Genomic DNA, 16,084 nt, shown 5'->3' with positions numbered 1-16,084 from the left:
GCTTCCTAACTTTAACCGTAACGGGACTCGAACCCTCACTCAACAGCTTGGAGCCAGCACACCCTAACCACTGAGCCAGAATTCATGTTCGAATTTGCACGGTACAGTTCAATACTAATTTGTATATTAGAGTTGATACAGTATAGTATATACAGCTAGGTAAAATTGAGAAGTCACTACGTCTATACACATTAATATAGACAAACTTTCAACTGAAGCCTGTCCCGCATGCTCTGGGGCAAATAGGAGAATTTCTCCATCCTCACAGAGGATCAGTCATGAGTGCAACCAAATGCACCGAAGCTGCCGTAGCTCTTTGCTTAGAGAAAGCTAAGCTAAGACTACCTAATTTACGGTCTACACATGAACCAGTTCGAGTGTAGCGGATCGCAATTCGCTATCGCCAAAAGTAACTACAACCATAATGCAAGGCTATTTAACTCTTTCGTTTAAGATGTCAACTGTACATTTCAATTTTATTTGCGGCACCCTAGGTTTTTTTCATTTATATAGTAATACCTAATGAATATAGCGAAACCTAAGAAATATAGTAATTTACTACTGGCAATTCAGCCACGTGGTGGCTTCTAGTTACGGTGTAACCACACCACTGTGTGATTACACTAACTTGAGTAATACAAACGCTTTATACAAGGGTTCATGTAAATCTCTCCCTTTGAATAAGTGGTAAATGTGGCATTGAGTTCAGCTTTAAGTCGGCACGACATGGTTTATATGCACACCCTCAAAGGTCGTCGAGCAAGCCTGAGCCAATGGATCTCAGCAATACTGAGAAAGTGAAGGTAGAGCTCCGAGCTGCCGAGCAGCGTTCGAAAGCCGACGGTATTTTGCCTGTGGAGACACTCGACATCTTCGGACTGATTGTTCCCTGCGCAAGGTGCATAAAGGTTCATCGAACCGACGTCTCGCTGCTTACCAGTCTTCTGGTTTGTCGCGGGGAAACGACAATACCCAGTAGGCTCGGGGCGCCCTACTGGAAATAAACTGGATTTTGTTACGCTTCAGATAGGTAGAGGTCAGCAGGGCACAGCCTCGAGAAGAGTGGCATGGTCGGACGACGTCCAAAGCATCAGAGGCGAGGCCCTAGTGATGCGCGTGAAGTGGCACGCAGTCTACCGAGCACTGCTCACGTTTCGAAGCAGTTGCTGCATGTCAAGAGTGGGCATGGGCGGACGAGGTATGAGGCAAGGCCCTTCTGATGAGCGTGGAGTGGCACGTTATCCACTAGATGAAGACTGCAGAAATAGCAGATCTTCGTCGGATGTTGTTAATAACATCAAGGCTCCGTTGGAGCAGGGAGTGGAAACACTGGACGACGCTGAAGGCGTGTTCCAATGGTCTCGAGAAGACGTGAAACATCGATAGAGAGGAGACGGCGTTGCCATATATTTCTGCAAGACGCTGGTCGTCGACCCTTACCAAGAGTGTGTCTAGCGTAAACTACAGCACACAGCTATAAACCGTCGTCAACGGTGTAACGGGAGAGGAAGACGGCGACGTCACCCTCGAGGCTATTTCCGCGGTGGATGCTCCTCTTGAGGTGGCCGAAATGTCCTTCGCTTTTGGATGAAGCTGTCCTGTTCCACACCGAGAGGGTGCTGAATGCACAAAGAAGATCTTCGATCCTGAAAAAACCTCGGATCCGTACAAATCTTTAGTAAAGAAGTTTCAAGATGTCGTCTCCAAGGACCCACTGTCGATCCTACCTCCGGACCGAGGCGTGCGACATGAGATCGACTGGTTCCGAAAACCGAATATTGCGCAACACACCATTGGCCCCTGCCCAAGGTGTAGTGCAACGTCATTGACGCCTTTTCCGTGCGAAGCACGAGGCAGGAATAAAGCGTGAGAGCAAAACTTCCCATTCGACACCCACGTTCGTTTTGTGTTCGGAAGCCGAACGGCAAGTGGCGTACCGTTCACGCTTATAATTAGCTAATGGTATTAATTGCTCTTTGCAAAAAAAATGTATTCTAATATTAATTTGACTATTAAATTGGGGTATGAATTGACGGCTACCACGAAAATGGCCACCATATAAAAGCGTTTGTGCTTCTTCTTTTTCAAAACGTCCGAAATTGCGTTCATCGCTGTAAGTACTGAATGCCAATCAAATAATACCCGCACGTGAGCGCCAGTACTTAAAAATCCTTTATCGTCTTTTGATGTCCTTTCCGAAGATCTTGATGACGGCAAAAATTACTGCGGAAATTAGAGATAAATGGCTGTACTCTGATGAAGTGACTGCCCTCACTAAAACGAGTTCGCGATTAGAAATGTGCGCAAAAGACAGATATCTCCATCGTCGGCATCAGGAACAAACACAACGAGTGCTACATTCTCTGATGCCCCAAATGCTTCAATTGATGAGCCTGGCGTCAGAGATTGTTTTGCACGCTGTTCTCGAACACTGTGAGATCGGATACAGCAACCCCTACAAGATGACTGTCTTGTACTCCTCTTTTACTGCCACTAGCAGCATATCCACATCCTCAACATCCACGGCAACGGAAGACGTCGACGTCAGCGTGTTCCCATCTTCCCCCACAAGCTGGATCCATTTACGCACCATCTACGTGCCAACTTCGAGAATGGACACTCAAAAACCTCATCTGATTTTTAGCGTTCCGATAGCGGATGGAGCGTATCGTCTGTGTCTCGTCGTCCGCTTCTGCTACCCTGAATAAGGCATTCAGATGGGTACTCGGGATGCCCTAAACAGCAGTACCCCGTTCCACTACTACCTATCAGTCACCTTTCTTGCTTCTTCTATTACACGGTCTAAGAAAGGGAAGGAGAATACAATCATCCGATTTTATTCTAAGACATCAGTCCTGACATGGATGCTATGTGACAGCAAAATTAACTGAATATAATTCAGATACTATCATTGCTGCAACACCATGTATTGAACCAGAAGTTTTTAATTTCTTTTCCTCCTGTAAAATAGCGGTAGCATGCCGCTGATGTTTATAAAGTTACGCAGTACGCTTGCTTGTTGCTCTGCCTAGGAAGGCAAGATATATCTCGTACTCCTGACATTCTCTTTACTCAACGATTATCCACTACTACATTGGTTCCGAGCAAAATATACAATCGACATGCGTTTCTCACGTCAATATAATAAGAAATACATATGGAGAGAAGAAGTAATCTGCGCTGCCAAAGTTCTGTTGGAGCACTTGTAAATTCTGTAAGTGATCCTCGCACTACTTCTTTTTCCTTCGAGGTTTATAATATCTACATATTGTACCAGCTTCAGAAGTTCTACTATTTTTTGTATCTAGTATGTCTGAATTTGTATTTTCAGAAGCAAAGTAATATCTGATTCAGCGCTTGTCGACAAATCGTGCCAGAGTATCTATTCAGTTCCCATGCACATCAAGCGGTCTGCAATAAATGATTTGCGTCACCAGATCGCCATCAGATCATGACGAGACAGGTAACTGAACGACGTTTTTAATAGCGCTCTGGTAGCTGACGTATAAGAAGCATGTATTTTCGTAAGAGCGGAAGTATTTTCATTTGGAGTGCACTCAGTATTGTGCCCGGTTTGTTTCGTAAAGCGACTTGATAAATATTCCTAGTAATGAATTTTGCGACTTCGGTATGACAAAAGGAGGCACTTAATCTAAGGAGTACTCACAGGAAATAAATTGTTGACAGGCTTGGCTTCGCACGGCATATCGTCGTCGGATTAGTCTCTGATTATAAATACATGTAAGAGGCGAGGAAGATTGCAGCGACAATATACCTGTGATACTGTCAACTAGAAACGGAAGATACGGAATAGTCCTCGTGCAATTCGTACAATTGCTGCAACCTTTTTCTGATCGAGCACAGATTTTTTTGTGCAGTCAAAAGCCAGTCTAAAATGCAATTAATCGCAACATCATATGTCTTTTTTCTGTTAGCATCTGGCACTCTTTCCTTAGAAGTTTTGCTGTAAGCGTACAGGATAATTGTACTTTTATACGAACAACAGCGTAATGCTTTCTTTTATTGCTTGAAAGACATTATGCTATATTTATTATGTCATATTTTACCGATCTTATTGGTTTAATACTCAGAGACAGGGAGGATGTCCCGGTGAACGAGACGCAAGAGGCGGGCGTCAACATTGAAACTATTAAGGACCAGTAGGGTTTGGTAATGATAAATCCAGTCAATAATAAAACCTTTACTTAAAAAAATACTGTACGTAAATATTTTGCGCGTTGCTGCTTTTTCAGACACTAGCCACTGGAAGCCTGCAGAACGCCAGTACCATCCAAAGAGGAAACAGCAATAAGACCTAAGCGAAGACCACTACCGCTACATTAAACGCTGCTTGTGATGCCGCTGGGAGAAAAACTTGGTCGTCCTTTTGAGCTGTTATCTCTTATCGGCCGCAAGCGCAAAGATGGACAGAACGAGCTAAATCAGCGTCTTAACGGCACCGAGTCGCGTGCTTACGCAAATGCCACGGGCTCGGCTACCGCAGGCTATACAAACAACTACAGCCATCAGAGTCACCACTTAAGCACTATCAGCGGCTTTTATCCGGGCGTCAAGTACGAGCGCATCACACCGGTCGCGCAGGTAGCGCCTGTTGTCAAGTATGAACGTCTCACTCCTGCCTCTGTCACCTCTTCGGCCCCTACTTCAGCAGGTCCTGCAGTAAGTCTTTCATCTCCTCTGGATTACGATGCTGCTGCGCGTGAAGCGGCCTTTCCTAGTCTCGAGCCGGTGCCGTCCGCTGCCTGCTCTTTTCGGTCGGCACCATCACCTGCACTATCGTCGCTCCCTTCCCCTGGTATGCTTACTCCGCTAACGACCTCATTTAATGCTCTACCCACGTCTGAAGGTCGCAGTCCTTTAACGGACGCTATTCGCCCACTACGCCCGCCACGCCAGGCTCAAAATCTTTTGAGCCCGGCTCAGCCAAACGTTGGTCCCACAGGGGCGCCATCTGCACCATTTTCGTATGTGATGGAAGAATGGATGAGTCAGCTGAGTACTCCAACTCCCGATGTGACACTCTTGCCGTCGCCCTACGACTTCAACAAAGACACCCCTACGCCCATGGACACGAACAGCATGGATATGCGGCGGCTACAAGATGCACTGTTACCGACGCCCCCACCTGATTTTCACGATCAAAGGCAAAATCCTAAAAACTCGGCGTATGTGACGACGCGTGGGCCTCGGCCGCTGCTTGAGGACATTGCGTCCTTATGTCGTGATCTAAATTCGCAGGATATGACGCAGACGACCATAAAGGGGTCATCGGCGGGTCAAATAGAAAACAAATACACAACAATTCCAGCAAGGCCACTTCGTGCGCGTGAGGAAAGTTTCAGCAGCGCCTATTCTGACGATGGTGATAGCCAAGCTAAGGTGCTGGCGGCAGCTGCAGCGCTCAGCAGCGTATCTTCGATGGTTGTGGCGCCTACTCCGACGTCTGCTGGATCGGGAATCAAGGGGAAACGTCGCAAGATGTGTACAGCCGAAGGCTGCCAGAACTTATCGCGGTCACGTGGACTGTGCAAGGCCCATGGAGGCGGCCGGCGGTGCAATGTTGAAGGATGTTCTCGTGCGAGCCAGAGTGGAAGTTTGTGCATTACTCACGGAGGTGGCAAGCGCTGCACGGTAGAAGGATGCGTGAAGGCAGCGCAGTCGCGTGGCATGTGCAAGGCTCATGGTGGAGGCGTGCGCTGTCGTGTGGAAGGCTGCACGAAAAGCTCACAAGGCGATGGCTTCTGCCGCTCACATGGTGGTGGTCGCCGCTGTGGCCACCCAAGCGGCTGCTCGAAGTGGGCACAACGCAATGGAATGTGCATGGCTCATAGCGAAGGGAAGTATGGAAACAGTTACCGTGGACGCCAGCATCGAATTGATGCTCAAATCAATATTCAACAAACGTGATGTCAGTTAGCACAAGTGTGAAAATTCCAACTATTAGCAAATTTAAGAAGCCACAAGGTATATTAAGCATTCCAACTGAGGCACCAGTGCCAACAGTATGATACGAAGAGGTGCTGGAATTGGCGCAGTCTCTTCGTAATTGCGTGAGAAACGTATGCTGGGTGAAGGTAGCTACTATATTTGTCAGGCGAGCCGGTGTTCATTTGCATGCAGGAGCAATTTTGCTGCAGCCATCGAAGTTGTTTTATCACGTTTTCTTAGCAAAGTATCGATTGTCTCATCAATCAGCATGTACCAATGTTAGCAGGCCTTGGGCAGAGCTATTGTTATTCTCAATGTACAAGTAATCAAGTAATCAGTGTTTTGCTTTACAGATATTCAGCTTTGGCTAAGACAATTACAAATCGTATAATATACCGGAGTATATTGGAACGACCGGAGTATATTGGAACGTTTAAAGGAAGTACGCTATAGAATGGATACCACAGTAGCTTCGTAATGTCAAATGTTTAAGGCTTTATTTGCTTCTCATGTAATGTTATATGTGCATCTAGAGCAGCACCAACCAGCCAGGTGGACGGGCGCTGAAGATTGCGCTTCGGACTACGGACGTTATTATAGCAGTCCACGCGAGCACTAACGCGAGAGTAGTCGGCCTTTTCCTTATCAAGAAGATGCACAGGACATGCAGCACGTGTACCAATTTTGTCTAAGGTGTCCAACGTAATAGTAGAGTTATTTCTGAGCTGACCTTTTGGTGACGGCATGCCAGAATCGACCTCCTCGCGATCGCATAGATCTTTATCCCACTGCTGGGCGAGAGTAATATGCTTCGCCTGCACTTTTAGCGATCTCGTACCTAGCTTCATGACGCTTCTAGTTGTATGAAACCCAGCAACTCGTAAGGATCAAACTAATAGAAATGAAAAGGGAAAGCAGAACGTACACTCGATTGAAAGCGTCAGTAAGAATCGCTGGCCGCACAAACTTCTGATTGACTTTCAAACGGGAAGATATTGTGCTTGCTATTTTCGAGTGTTGAGCATCTGGTCCTCCTTTCAATGTGGTGCGCCCAGCGACTCCGCCACCGCGCAACAGGTTCTTTACAGTACGAAACGGGACGGTCCCAGGTGATGTGCACAATTCTTGGCGCAACACGCAAGAACTTTTCCTCTTCGAAAGACTCCTTTTGGACATGTTGGAACGACGGTCGGTTTCATCGCAGCTATAGTAGCCTTCTCGCACTGATCCAAGCGTCTCATGATCTGACGCTTTTTCGCGCGAAAGGATTAAATTTATCTTTCGAAGCTGGTCCTGAGTAATTTCAGAAGTATCATCCGTCAGTCCGAGACGAGATAAGGCGCTGATCAGTTTGTACAAATCATTGTCGTCTACAAGCTTATCAGTTCTCTGCTCCAAGTGATTCTGATCAGGGGAGGATGGAAAAGCAGAAATTTCAGACACACTGCTTGATCGACGCGATAAGTTGCCACGCGGTGTAGCACCAGGGTTGACAAGGGAGACAGTGCGCCTAACAGAGCTTTGCGGCGAAGTTGGCTGGGAATGTGACGAATCTTTGAAAGAAAACCCGGTGCCGCATGGTTGATGATCGTATTCCAATGACCCGCATGTATCACTCCAGGGTAGTTCTGCTTCTTTATTTATAAATGCAGCTTGCTGCGAAGCTCCCTTTTTTGACCTGAAAGGCGATGGTGATCGACTTTGAAGAAGGAACGGATTCTCTTGCGTTTCATCGAAAAGATCAGCGCTCATAATTGCTAGCACGTTAACGCTGCCAACAGAACCGCAGTACGCCATTGTGAATGACTTAAGGAGAATGCGTTGTGCTCACATTGCCAACTTACGAATAAAGAATAGATGTAAGTATTTCAAGACTCGTCTTCAGGTCTTAGAAGATACTATCGGATAAGATTAATTACAGCTTTCGTACGTAAATGAACTTGTGTTTTTGTCGCGTGAAAATTTTCAAGTACAACTTTTATTTGACAGATAAACATATAAAAGCTTTCCTACATTCCCGTCACAATACAACGATGCGATTGCTGATGTACATCCTGTTTGAGAAACTATCTTGCTCGCTCTTAAAGTCAGTATTTGCTCTTGACATCGAGTTTCAAATGAGAGCTACACTTAAGGGTTATGTGGAGCCACGCTACCGAGGATGTAACGGAGTAATGAACGGTGTACACTCTTATTTTTGAGCTTAGAGCGAAGCTCAGCAATACTGGATGGTGGAGTGCTGTAACGGGTACATACCCTACAATGACTGACTTACTGATTACACTTTTGTACCCCTCGCACTTGAAGCGAAGCTCAGAGGTAGCAAGGGTGTTCATGAATCGTCCTGTAATGGATGAGGATTTTGGGACATATGGATTGTGTGTGGCTGATAGTACAACAAGGATTACAAGTTTCCATTTAAGCAAGACTTAACTTAGTATAGATATCAATGACAACGAATTTTCCCTGCGCATAGCTCAACTCGAACGGGTCCGCGTATTTAAACGCATTTAAACGCGAAGGTTTTCAGACGCTAAACGGTTTGATAACTAAATTTTCAGTTTGCTTTATTATTCAAAGAGTGATATATATTTTGGACTAATTTTATCTGATCTAGTACTATATTATCACGCATTACCGATGATCAACGAATAATCAAAATTACTAAATGGTCTTGTGCAATTGTTATGTTGCACAATTGTACAACAGTTAATTCTCCACAAGATATAGAATGTGCTAGGCTTCGCCTTGTTTTTTTCGGGCAAACAGAGCGCCAGAAAGTATCGCTACAACGCTTTCTGACCCGATAAGTCACCACAGAAGTGATGTTTGCGCTTGAAGCAGCATCGAGTGGCGTGAAACTCGTATTATTCATTTGATCGTACCTTAAATAATGAAATCTGGCAAAAAAACAAAGTTGTACCCTTGATGCGCGCACCAGATGATGCAGACGCGTCCCTAAGCCCAACAAACAACTTTTAAACCATGTTTAGCGAAGCAGACGTCCGATTCAGCGTCGCTTTATTTTTTACGTCTCAAAGTACATAGAACGGCGCGGACGTCAAATAAAAATCGACTACCTCTACTTTTGACTGGAAACACTGCCACTAATTGCCATTAGACAGCTGACACATGTCTCGAGCTTGAAACAGGGTAGGTTCTTAATTGTTAGTTGGGAGCGATCTATGCCGGGTGAACCTAAGCTTCTTCATGGAATATAAAGGCTGAGGGTGCGCCAGGTTGCAAGAGACAATGTCACCCCTGTGTACGCCAGAGATGAACCTTACATTTCTTCGATATTGTGAGGGTATTTTTTCGCTTCAATAGATACTGGTGATAGCTCTGGTATACATCCCGACCGCTTAATTCCCCATGTGGAAGCGAGCCACCCCTCACTCATTGATCAGTGGCGGTGGAGACAACCCTCCTGTGACTAGCTGTCGCGAGATGGTTCGGCTATGACAGCACATTGGCTCTCTCTTTGGCGTGCGGTCGATTATGAAACTTGCCATTTTTTGCAGCGTCATCGCACTGTTTGTTTTTGACACACCCATCATCTTCGCACAGTATCACTGGTCAAGAGCAGTGGATAGCTTATCTACAGATGTTTTAGCGGGGACGATATTATTTCTCCAAACAAGCGCTACACAAACCATTCGCTCCTAAAAATGCGATCGTCAGTTATATCGGCTTAGCATGTTCGTTGGCATGTCTGCATTTTCTTCGGGATTAAAGCGTTAATCTCAATCCACTTTTTGCAACGACGGTGAGTGGGCAAATGTAGCCAAAACAATTCTTCGTTGTATGGACGGTAATCACTACTTTGTAGGTACGATTACATCGTCAAGCAGAAAACTTCATCGCATTATATATGCATGCGTGCCTTTGCCTGCTGCTGGAGTCGGCGGGTTGCTATTGAGTTTTTCTGGATCTCAGACAAAGCGTCGCAATCTCGGCGAATAACGCTTAATGTGATTAAAATTCAACCGTACACTAGTCGATTTGAACGACAGACCTCATTCATCAGTTCCGTGGCCATTTCATGGCGATGTCAAAAAGCTTGAGTGTATATCAAACAATAGAAAAATTAATCTGAGCCTGTAAAGGCGCGCAATGCATGATTAAATCCGAGCTTAATGTTTCGGAGTACCTCGCTTAGGTTCACGGTCTCTCCGAGCATGTGCTTTGTATCATACTCAACCACACAACAAACATGTTCCGACTGACCATCTGGCCGAATATTATCAGCGGCTAACATGCTCAATCCGGTGGTTAGCGCTTTGGACAAAGTTCGCCCGCACTTTGTTATCAAGCGCGGGCCATATAATGACCACCGGCAAGACTTTTTGACTGAAAAGTTGTCGATGAACAGCTTGGAAGTATCCTTACCTGTAACGGCATCGCTGGCAGCAGCGAGATGAATCATGGTTCAGACGGTTCACAAAGATCGCAATATCGGTATTTTCTGGCGCTTATTTCATCTAACTTTATACTGACGGTTTGCCGATACCCCTCAGCGTGTTGTACACAATTGCACAAATGTGCTTACGACTTGTACACGTTTTACCATCATTTCATAGCGCTCATTATGCAGTGTCTCTTTCTTCTTCCGCAGTAATTAATCTAATATCTCATGCTTTATTTGTACATGAGGTCCTCGTCAAAAGGACCACCACATGTTGAGGTTCAAATGTGTCAGTGCTCTGATACAGCAAGCCTTGTGATAAGAAAATCAGTAAGAACGTGTGATAGGCCTTTGATAAGGAACATTTAAGCTCGCAAATGCCTCGCTACCTAGAGCCTTCACCAACGCAATACGCGTTGCCTCTAACCCAGACGTTATACGTAGCCTCGTCAATTGGCGACTCTACCATCGTGACATGTAAGAATCCGTAGTTGGGGCGACGTGAAAGCAGATCCGCCGGCACAATAAGCCGACCCGATTTGATCTTACCTTCAAAGTATACTTGGCAATGAAGGCTTATTGGGGTGTTTGTAAGAATGGGGTGGCTTCGTCAATATTTGCAGCGACGAATGCTCTGTATCTTAGCAAAGAACCGAGCAGGTGTACCCTAAACATAAGAACATCATACTTTATTGCAAGCAGGTTCTTGTCGTAAAATGAGTCGTCCATTTCAATCAGATTAACCTGGCGAGATTCAAACACGCCTACACATACATTTCCCGAAAAAGCATGCGAGGTGAATCTCTTGTCACCAAGCGCAAATATCTGTAACAAAAGATAAAATAAAATGTAAAAAAATTATGAATAAATGTTCCATTTCTTCTTTGATGTGCTTGTTCAGTGTTTCACTGAATGGCTAATTCATGACGAACGAAGAGCTCGTCTCCTCCTCCGGTACGAAGCGTAACATTTTCCATGACTTCAACGTCTTGCAATTTATCGGGAATGTCCCCTCGGATCGTTAAACCACAATGCGAGCCTTTACCGGAGAAAACGAGGGTAAAAACGTATGAGTACCTCTGAATCGCTAATTATGAGAGCGAAATCGGACTTTGCTACTACAAACTATGGATCCATTGCCCCACACAACAGGTACATCACCCAATCCTGATGACTTAGCAGTGTTGATACATTAAAAAAAGTTCTTATCGATAAAATTAGGCTTCGGCCCTTTCAGAATGGGAGTCATGTTTCATTTTCACCGGCTCTGGCGCAGGAAATACTACCATACAACTGTTAACACCTTGCAAAATCACATGCACACTCTGATAGCCATGGCACAATATCACTCATTCCTGTAACAGACACTTCGAATTCCTGATTTCCGATCGCTTCTTATTATCTTATCCGATAGCCGCGGCTCACTGTGCAGCGAGGCTCCCGTAGCCCTATGGTAAGAGGAACTTGAGCTAAGGTCGCCGACCTTACGTTCTATACAAGGGCCAGTACGAGCGTAGCGAATCGCAATCCGCTACCTCCAACAGTACTTAAGAACCTTAACCAAGGCAATGATGCTCTTCTGTTTAAAATCAGAAGTACATTCATCTGTTTTATCCGCGGCTGAGCCGCCTATATCTAAAACTTTAAGTTTTCCTAATGAGATAGAGAAACCTAATTTATTTGCATAATACTCACGTAGTGACTTCTTGTTGCGGTGTAACCACACCATTGTGTGATTACACCAACTTGTGTATCCACAACTATGTGCGGTCACACCATTTTGTGTGACCCGCCCTTTCATACAAGGGTACGTGTAACCCCGTTACACTCTTCCCCATCAAAATTGTGAATATCCACAATTCGCATTTAACTGTAGCCTTATACGAGGCTCGCGTGCCCGAGACATTGTTACGTTCTTATGAAAAACCCTGCACATTCTCCGCTCAATGAGCCCTGTGACTATAACACGCAAACCACTCAGCATAGTGGTTCCGTGGCGCCCGCGGGCAAAGCCCTTCTTCTTCTGCATGGGGTGCATCTCCGGACAGTACGTCCGCGGCTTCACGGGAAGCACATCCCAAGCCCTCGGTAATCGATCGCTACATACCGCGCCCGCCCCGGGTGACGAATGTCCTCATCGAGGATCCGGAACTCGACAACGAGTCGGATACTCCATTCCTAGCATGGAAAGACGAGAAGAGTGAGGTGCGTAAACGGCGCGACGTGATCCCAGCTCGAACTTTGCGGATACCGTGTCCGTTCCCCGATCTCTCGACTTGCGGGGGAGGTAGTGCTGCCAATCGCCTCGAGGAGGCACAGAAGAAAAAGTTGAAAGCTGCGCGCAGGGCGGCTTTCGTCTGCTTTTACCCACGGTCGGTCCTAGGATATCATGTAAAATACGGCCTCCGCTCGGCGGATCCCACTACAGAAGTGAACAACGCGATCACTTGATCGTTGGGCGCCTACGTGATCGGTCCACCGGCCATTTGAAAAGCTCTCCGAGCTCGCTTTTTGGTTCCTCAAAAACCCGGTAGATATGTACCGCCCTCTGCTTCGTGCTTAAAGATGAGACGCTCTTGTACCCCCAATGCGGAAGATTCCTGTGGTGCTCGCTCTTGGCAAAACCGCTGCAGATAACAAAGAGGTATTTGAGCGATGGTGCAGCGGCATTTAAAACTTCCCTCGCTGCACAAATTACAGTTGAACCACAAGGAGTCGGACGCGCGTGTGGAAAGCCATCATCGGTTTGAGTTTGCCAAACTCAAGGTGCGTCGCCGACTTTCTGCGTATTGTCACCCTGCGACACATGAAATCATCCATCACGCTCCCGCGAGCACTGTGTCCCTCACACAGGTGAGTCTACAAACGCAGCCGCGTAACGTCATAGCCTGAGCTTTGCTCCTGGCCCTTCGGATTCTCTGGCTATTGCCGAGACGCGCGGGGCGTACGACGATGCGGAACGTCATGACCCCTGTGAACATAAGTGTCCACGACGTCTAGAATGTCTAGCCGAAGTAGCACTTCAAACTCCCACGAGTTCTTGAAGTCGGGGTACTCGCCCCTTCACAAGAAACTAGGTTTGACCCTGGCGACGTCGTCAACCCATAAGACTTTCCACGTGATAGTGGATAAGTATTGCGAGATTGTGTAGCATAAAATAGTCTGGTCTCTATTATTACCACCATTTTCGTCGAGATGGTCGGCGGCTGGCGATGATGACCGGGTAGATCGCCATCCGGTGACTCGCGATGCTCTTCGAGCTCTTGAGGACAATGTCTGTCGCGATCGGCACTCCGCTGAGAGTCATGCTGGGGTCGCATACCGCCGCGCGAAAGGCCTGGAGAGCTTTGAGCACGTTATCCACCGGCTGCCTCATGTTGAGGACTACCGCTCTCTGTCGGATCGACTCCTAGCCGTGGAGCAGGTGAATGCATCGCTGCAGGCAACGATGGAGCGCTTGGCTTCATTAGAGATGAAGGTTGTAGCACTCCGTGCTCAAAACCAGTTGCTGGTTTAACTTCTGGGTGGCCGCGGGCCCGTGAAATCCACGCCGGCGCCAACGCTTTCGCGTTCACTTGCGCCAGATCCCGCTATGGCTTAATCAAGCCTACATAGAACACCGGGTCGATGCGCATCCCTTACGGAAGGCTCAGCGTATACGCAAGGCTTCGCTCGACCACGCCCTTAAAAGGTCCAATAATCCGTGGATAGAGTTTTGTTATAAAGACAGCAAAAACTGCATGTGCATGAAAGTTTTAAGCATTTTATAAAACCAGGTCTCGTCGCCTCAAAGTTTTTAACATTTCTTCTGCTTCTTCCGTCTGCATGTCTTGGCTTCCAGCCATCGTATGGCGAACGTGTCGGTAGACACTCAGTCTGGTAGGCAGGAAGTCATCGACCTCTTAACGGACAGTGAGGGGGCTGGCATCAGCTAGCCGTTCGGCTATCCCGCCTTCACCAAGCCCTGAATCATGGGATGGTGGCGTCAGCGGGACGCGAGGATTAACAAGCCCGTTCAGGTAGAACAGCGTCTAGCCAGTAGAGAAATGCACTCCATTGTTCAGAGCAAATGCTACGAGTGACAGCATGACGCCTTAGCGCTTCGGCGTCTATGTGCAGACGCTGCAAAGAACGTCTTCAAAGACGCGATTCACGTGCTCAGTTTGACAATCGGTCGGTGGATGGTCCGCTGTTGATATAGCCAACTTGGTGTCTAGCACCCAGAATTTTGACGACCAAAACTTCCCAGTGAAGTGTGGGTCTTTATCAGAGACAATTGACAACGGGAGTTCCCGTCGTCGAAAGACATATTCTCCAAACAGAGCTTATTATCATGGACTGCCAACACCCTAAGGGTACCGGTAAACTGGCCAGCGGCGCTTCCGCAATTCGGAGATGTTTCGCCCTCTGAACTGCCCAACACGTGCACACATACGTTTGTACATCTTGTGCTGCCAGTAGTGGCAACTCACACATCTGCACGTCTTCACACGACCGAGATAAACAGTGTCATGGGCCTAATGAAGGATACGGTTTTCAAATCCTTATCGTGAGGAACCACAATTCGTGGCGTATCCATCGAATCGGTGCTAAAATACAGCAACACGTTATTCAACGAATATCGGTGTAACCGTGCGAGTAATCGCACCGACAATCTCTAGTGAATGTTTCTATATTCCATGCTCCTGAGAGCCTGTAGCAGGGCTACACACATACCATCGCCCACGTATGCGGCGCGGATCAAATTCGTCACTGACGACGTCACTGTCGTGACATAAGTAACTTCAAAATCCAGTCTTCTTGAAAACGTATCAGCCGGAGCATTCTGCTTTCCTGGCTAATACTCCACCTAAAAATATATTCTGCGAAGAATAAGAGCCACCTGGTCGTCCATTGCAAGAGGTGAGACGACTGAGTCGCAGTGCGTAATGTCGCATGATTTGTGTAGATTACAAACGGCTTGGAGCCAAGCAGGTGCGCCCTGAACGTGGCAACTGCATACTTCATCGAAAATAATTCCTTGTCGTGAACTGGGTAGTTCCTCACCGCAGCCAAAAGATGGCGAGATCTGGACGCGATCAGCCAATCTCGGCCGTTGGCGTCTGCTTGCAGGAGTGCACAGCCGATGACAAAGTCCAAAGCATCATAGACAACACTAAAACGACGATCGAGGTCTGGCAACGTCAGTATTTGTGCACGAAGAGGCTGCCTTTGACCCTGTCAAAAACCTCTCGATGCTCAGTGTTCCAACACCATTCCGTATTGTTCTTAAGGAGATTCGACAAAGACCGTGCCATCTCCGCGTAGTTCTCGCTGTGCGTGTTCAAGTATTTGGTGAGGACAAGCCACATGCGCAAGTCTTTTTGGCTCTTTGGAGTCAGCCAGTCCACAATGACAATGGCCCTAGCTAGATCCGCTCGAAGGCCACGCTCCCCAATGAAGCACCTTAAAATAGGGAATTTTTTCAGCTCCGAAAATGCACTTATCTGCATTAGCATACAGCTTATTCGTGCGCATGCACTTGAGCACTGCTCTTCAATGAACGATGTGGTTCTCTTTATCTGGCCTTCCGTGCTCTGCACAACTGTGAACGAAGATGTCTGTCCATATGCCCGATGGGGCCTGAACAAAAGCGTAACAAGACGATTAAATATTGCTGGTGCATTTGACAGCCATTGAAGCGCCAACAGCCACTCCCAGAGCATGCCGCTCGGAGTACTTACCGCTGTT

General features: G+C 46.9%; 3 protein-coding genes across 3 annotated transcripts; 2 read left to right on the top strand and 1 right to left on the bottom strand.

Annotated features, from left to right (window-relative positions):
* Positions 1-4,356: 4,356 nt before the first annotated feature.
* Positions 4,357-5,928, top strand: PHALS_08778 (uncharacterized protein; the record flags this gene model as incomplete). Its single annotated transcript, XM_024724188.1, has 1 exon — positions 4,357-5,928. One exon carries the CDS (start codon positions 4,357-4,359, stop codon positions 5,926-5,928), a length of 1,572 nt encoding a protein of 523 aa, XP_024575090.1.
* A 509-nt stretch (positions 5,929-6,437) lies between these two features.
* Positions 6,438-7,746, bottom strand: PHALS_08777 (uncharacterized protein; the record flags this gene model as incomplete). Its single annotated transcript, XM_024724187.1, has 2 exons — positions 6,438-6,804; positions 6,875-7,746. 2 exons carry the CDS (start codon positions 7,744-7,746, stop codon positions 6,438-6,440), a joined length of 1,239 nt encoding a protein of 412 aa, XP_024575089.1.
* On the top strand, positions 7,745-8,509 carry PHALS_15330 (uncharacterized protein). Its single transcript, XM_024724186.2, has one exon. It carries the CDS (start codon positions 7,884-7,886, stop codon positions 8,148-8,150), a length of 267 nt encoding a protein of 88 aa, XP_024575088.1. The 5' UTR covers positions 7,745-7,883; the 3' UTR covers positions 8,151-8,509.
* The last annotated feature ends 7,575 nt before the right edge of the window (positions 8,510-16,084 follow it).

The sequence above is a fragment of the Plasmopara halstedii genome, assembly GCF_900000015.1.
Source record: "Plasmopara halstedii genome assembly, contig: Scaffold_323, whole genome shotgun sequence".
NCBI classification, from domain to species: Eukaryota; Oomycota; class Peronosporomycetes; order Peronosporales; family Peronosporaceae; genus Plasmopara; species Plasmopara halstedii.
This window is presented reverse-complemented; position numbering and strand designations above follow the sequence as displayed.

Excerpts from the sequence above, each read along its gene's own strand:
- PHALS_15330 (XM_024724186.2), top strand. The coding sequence starts at position 7,884 with ATGAACTTGTGTTTTTGTCGCGTGAAAATTTTCAAGTACAACTTTTAT.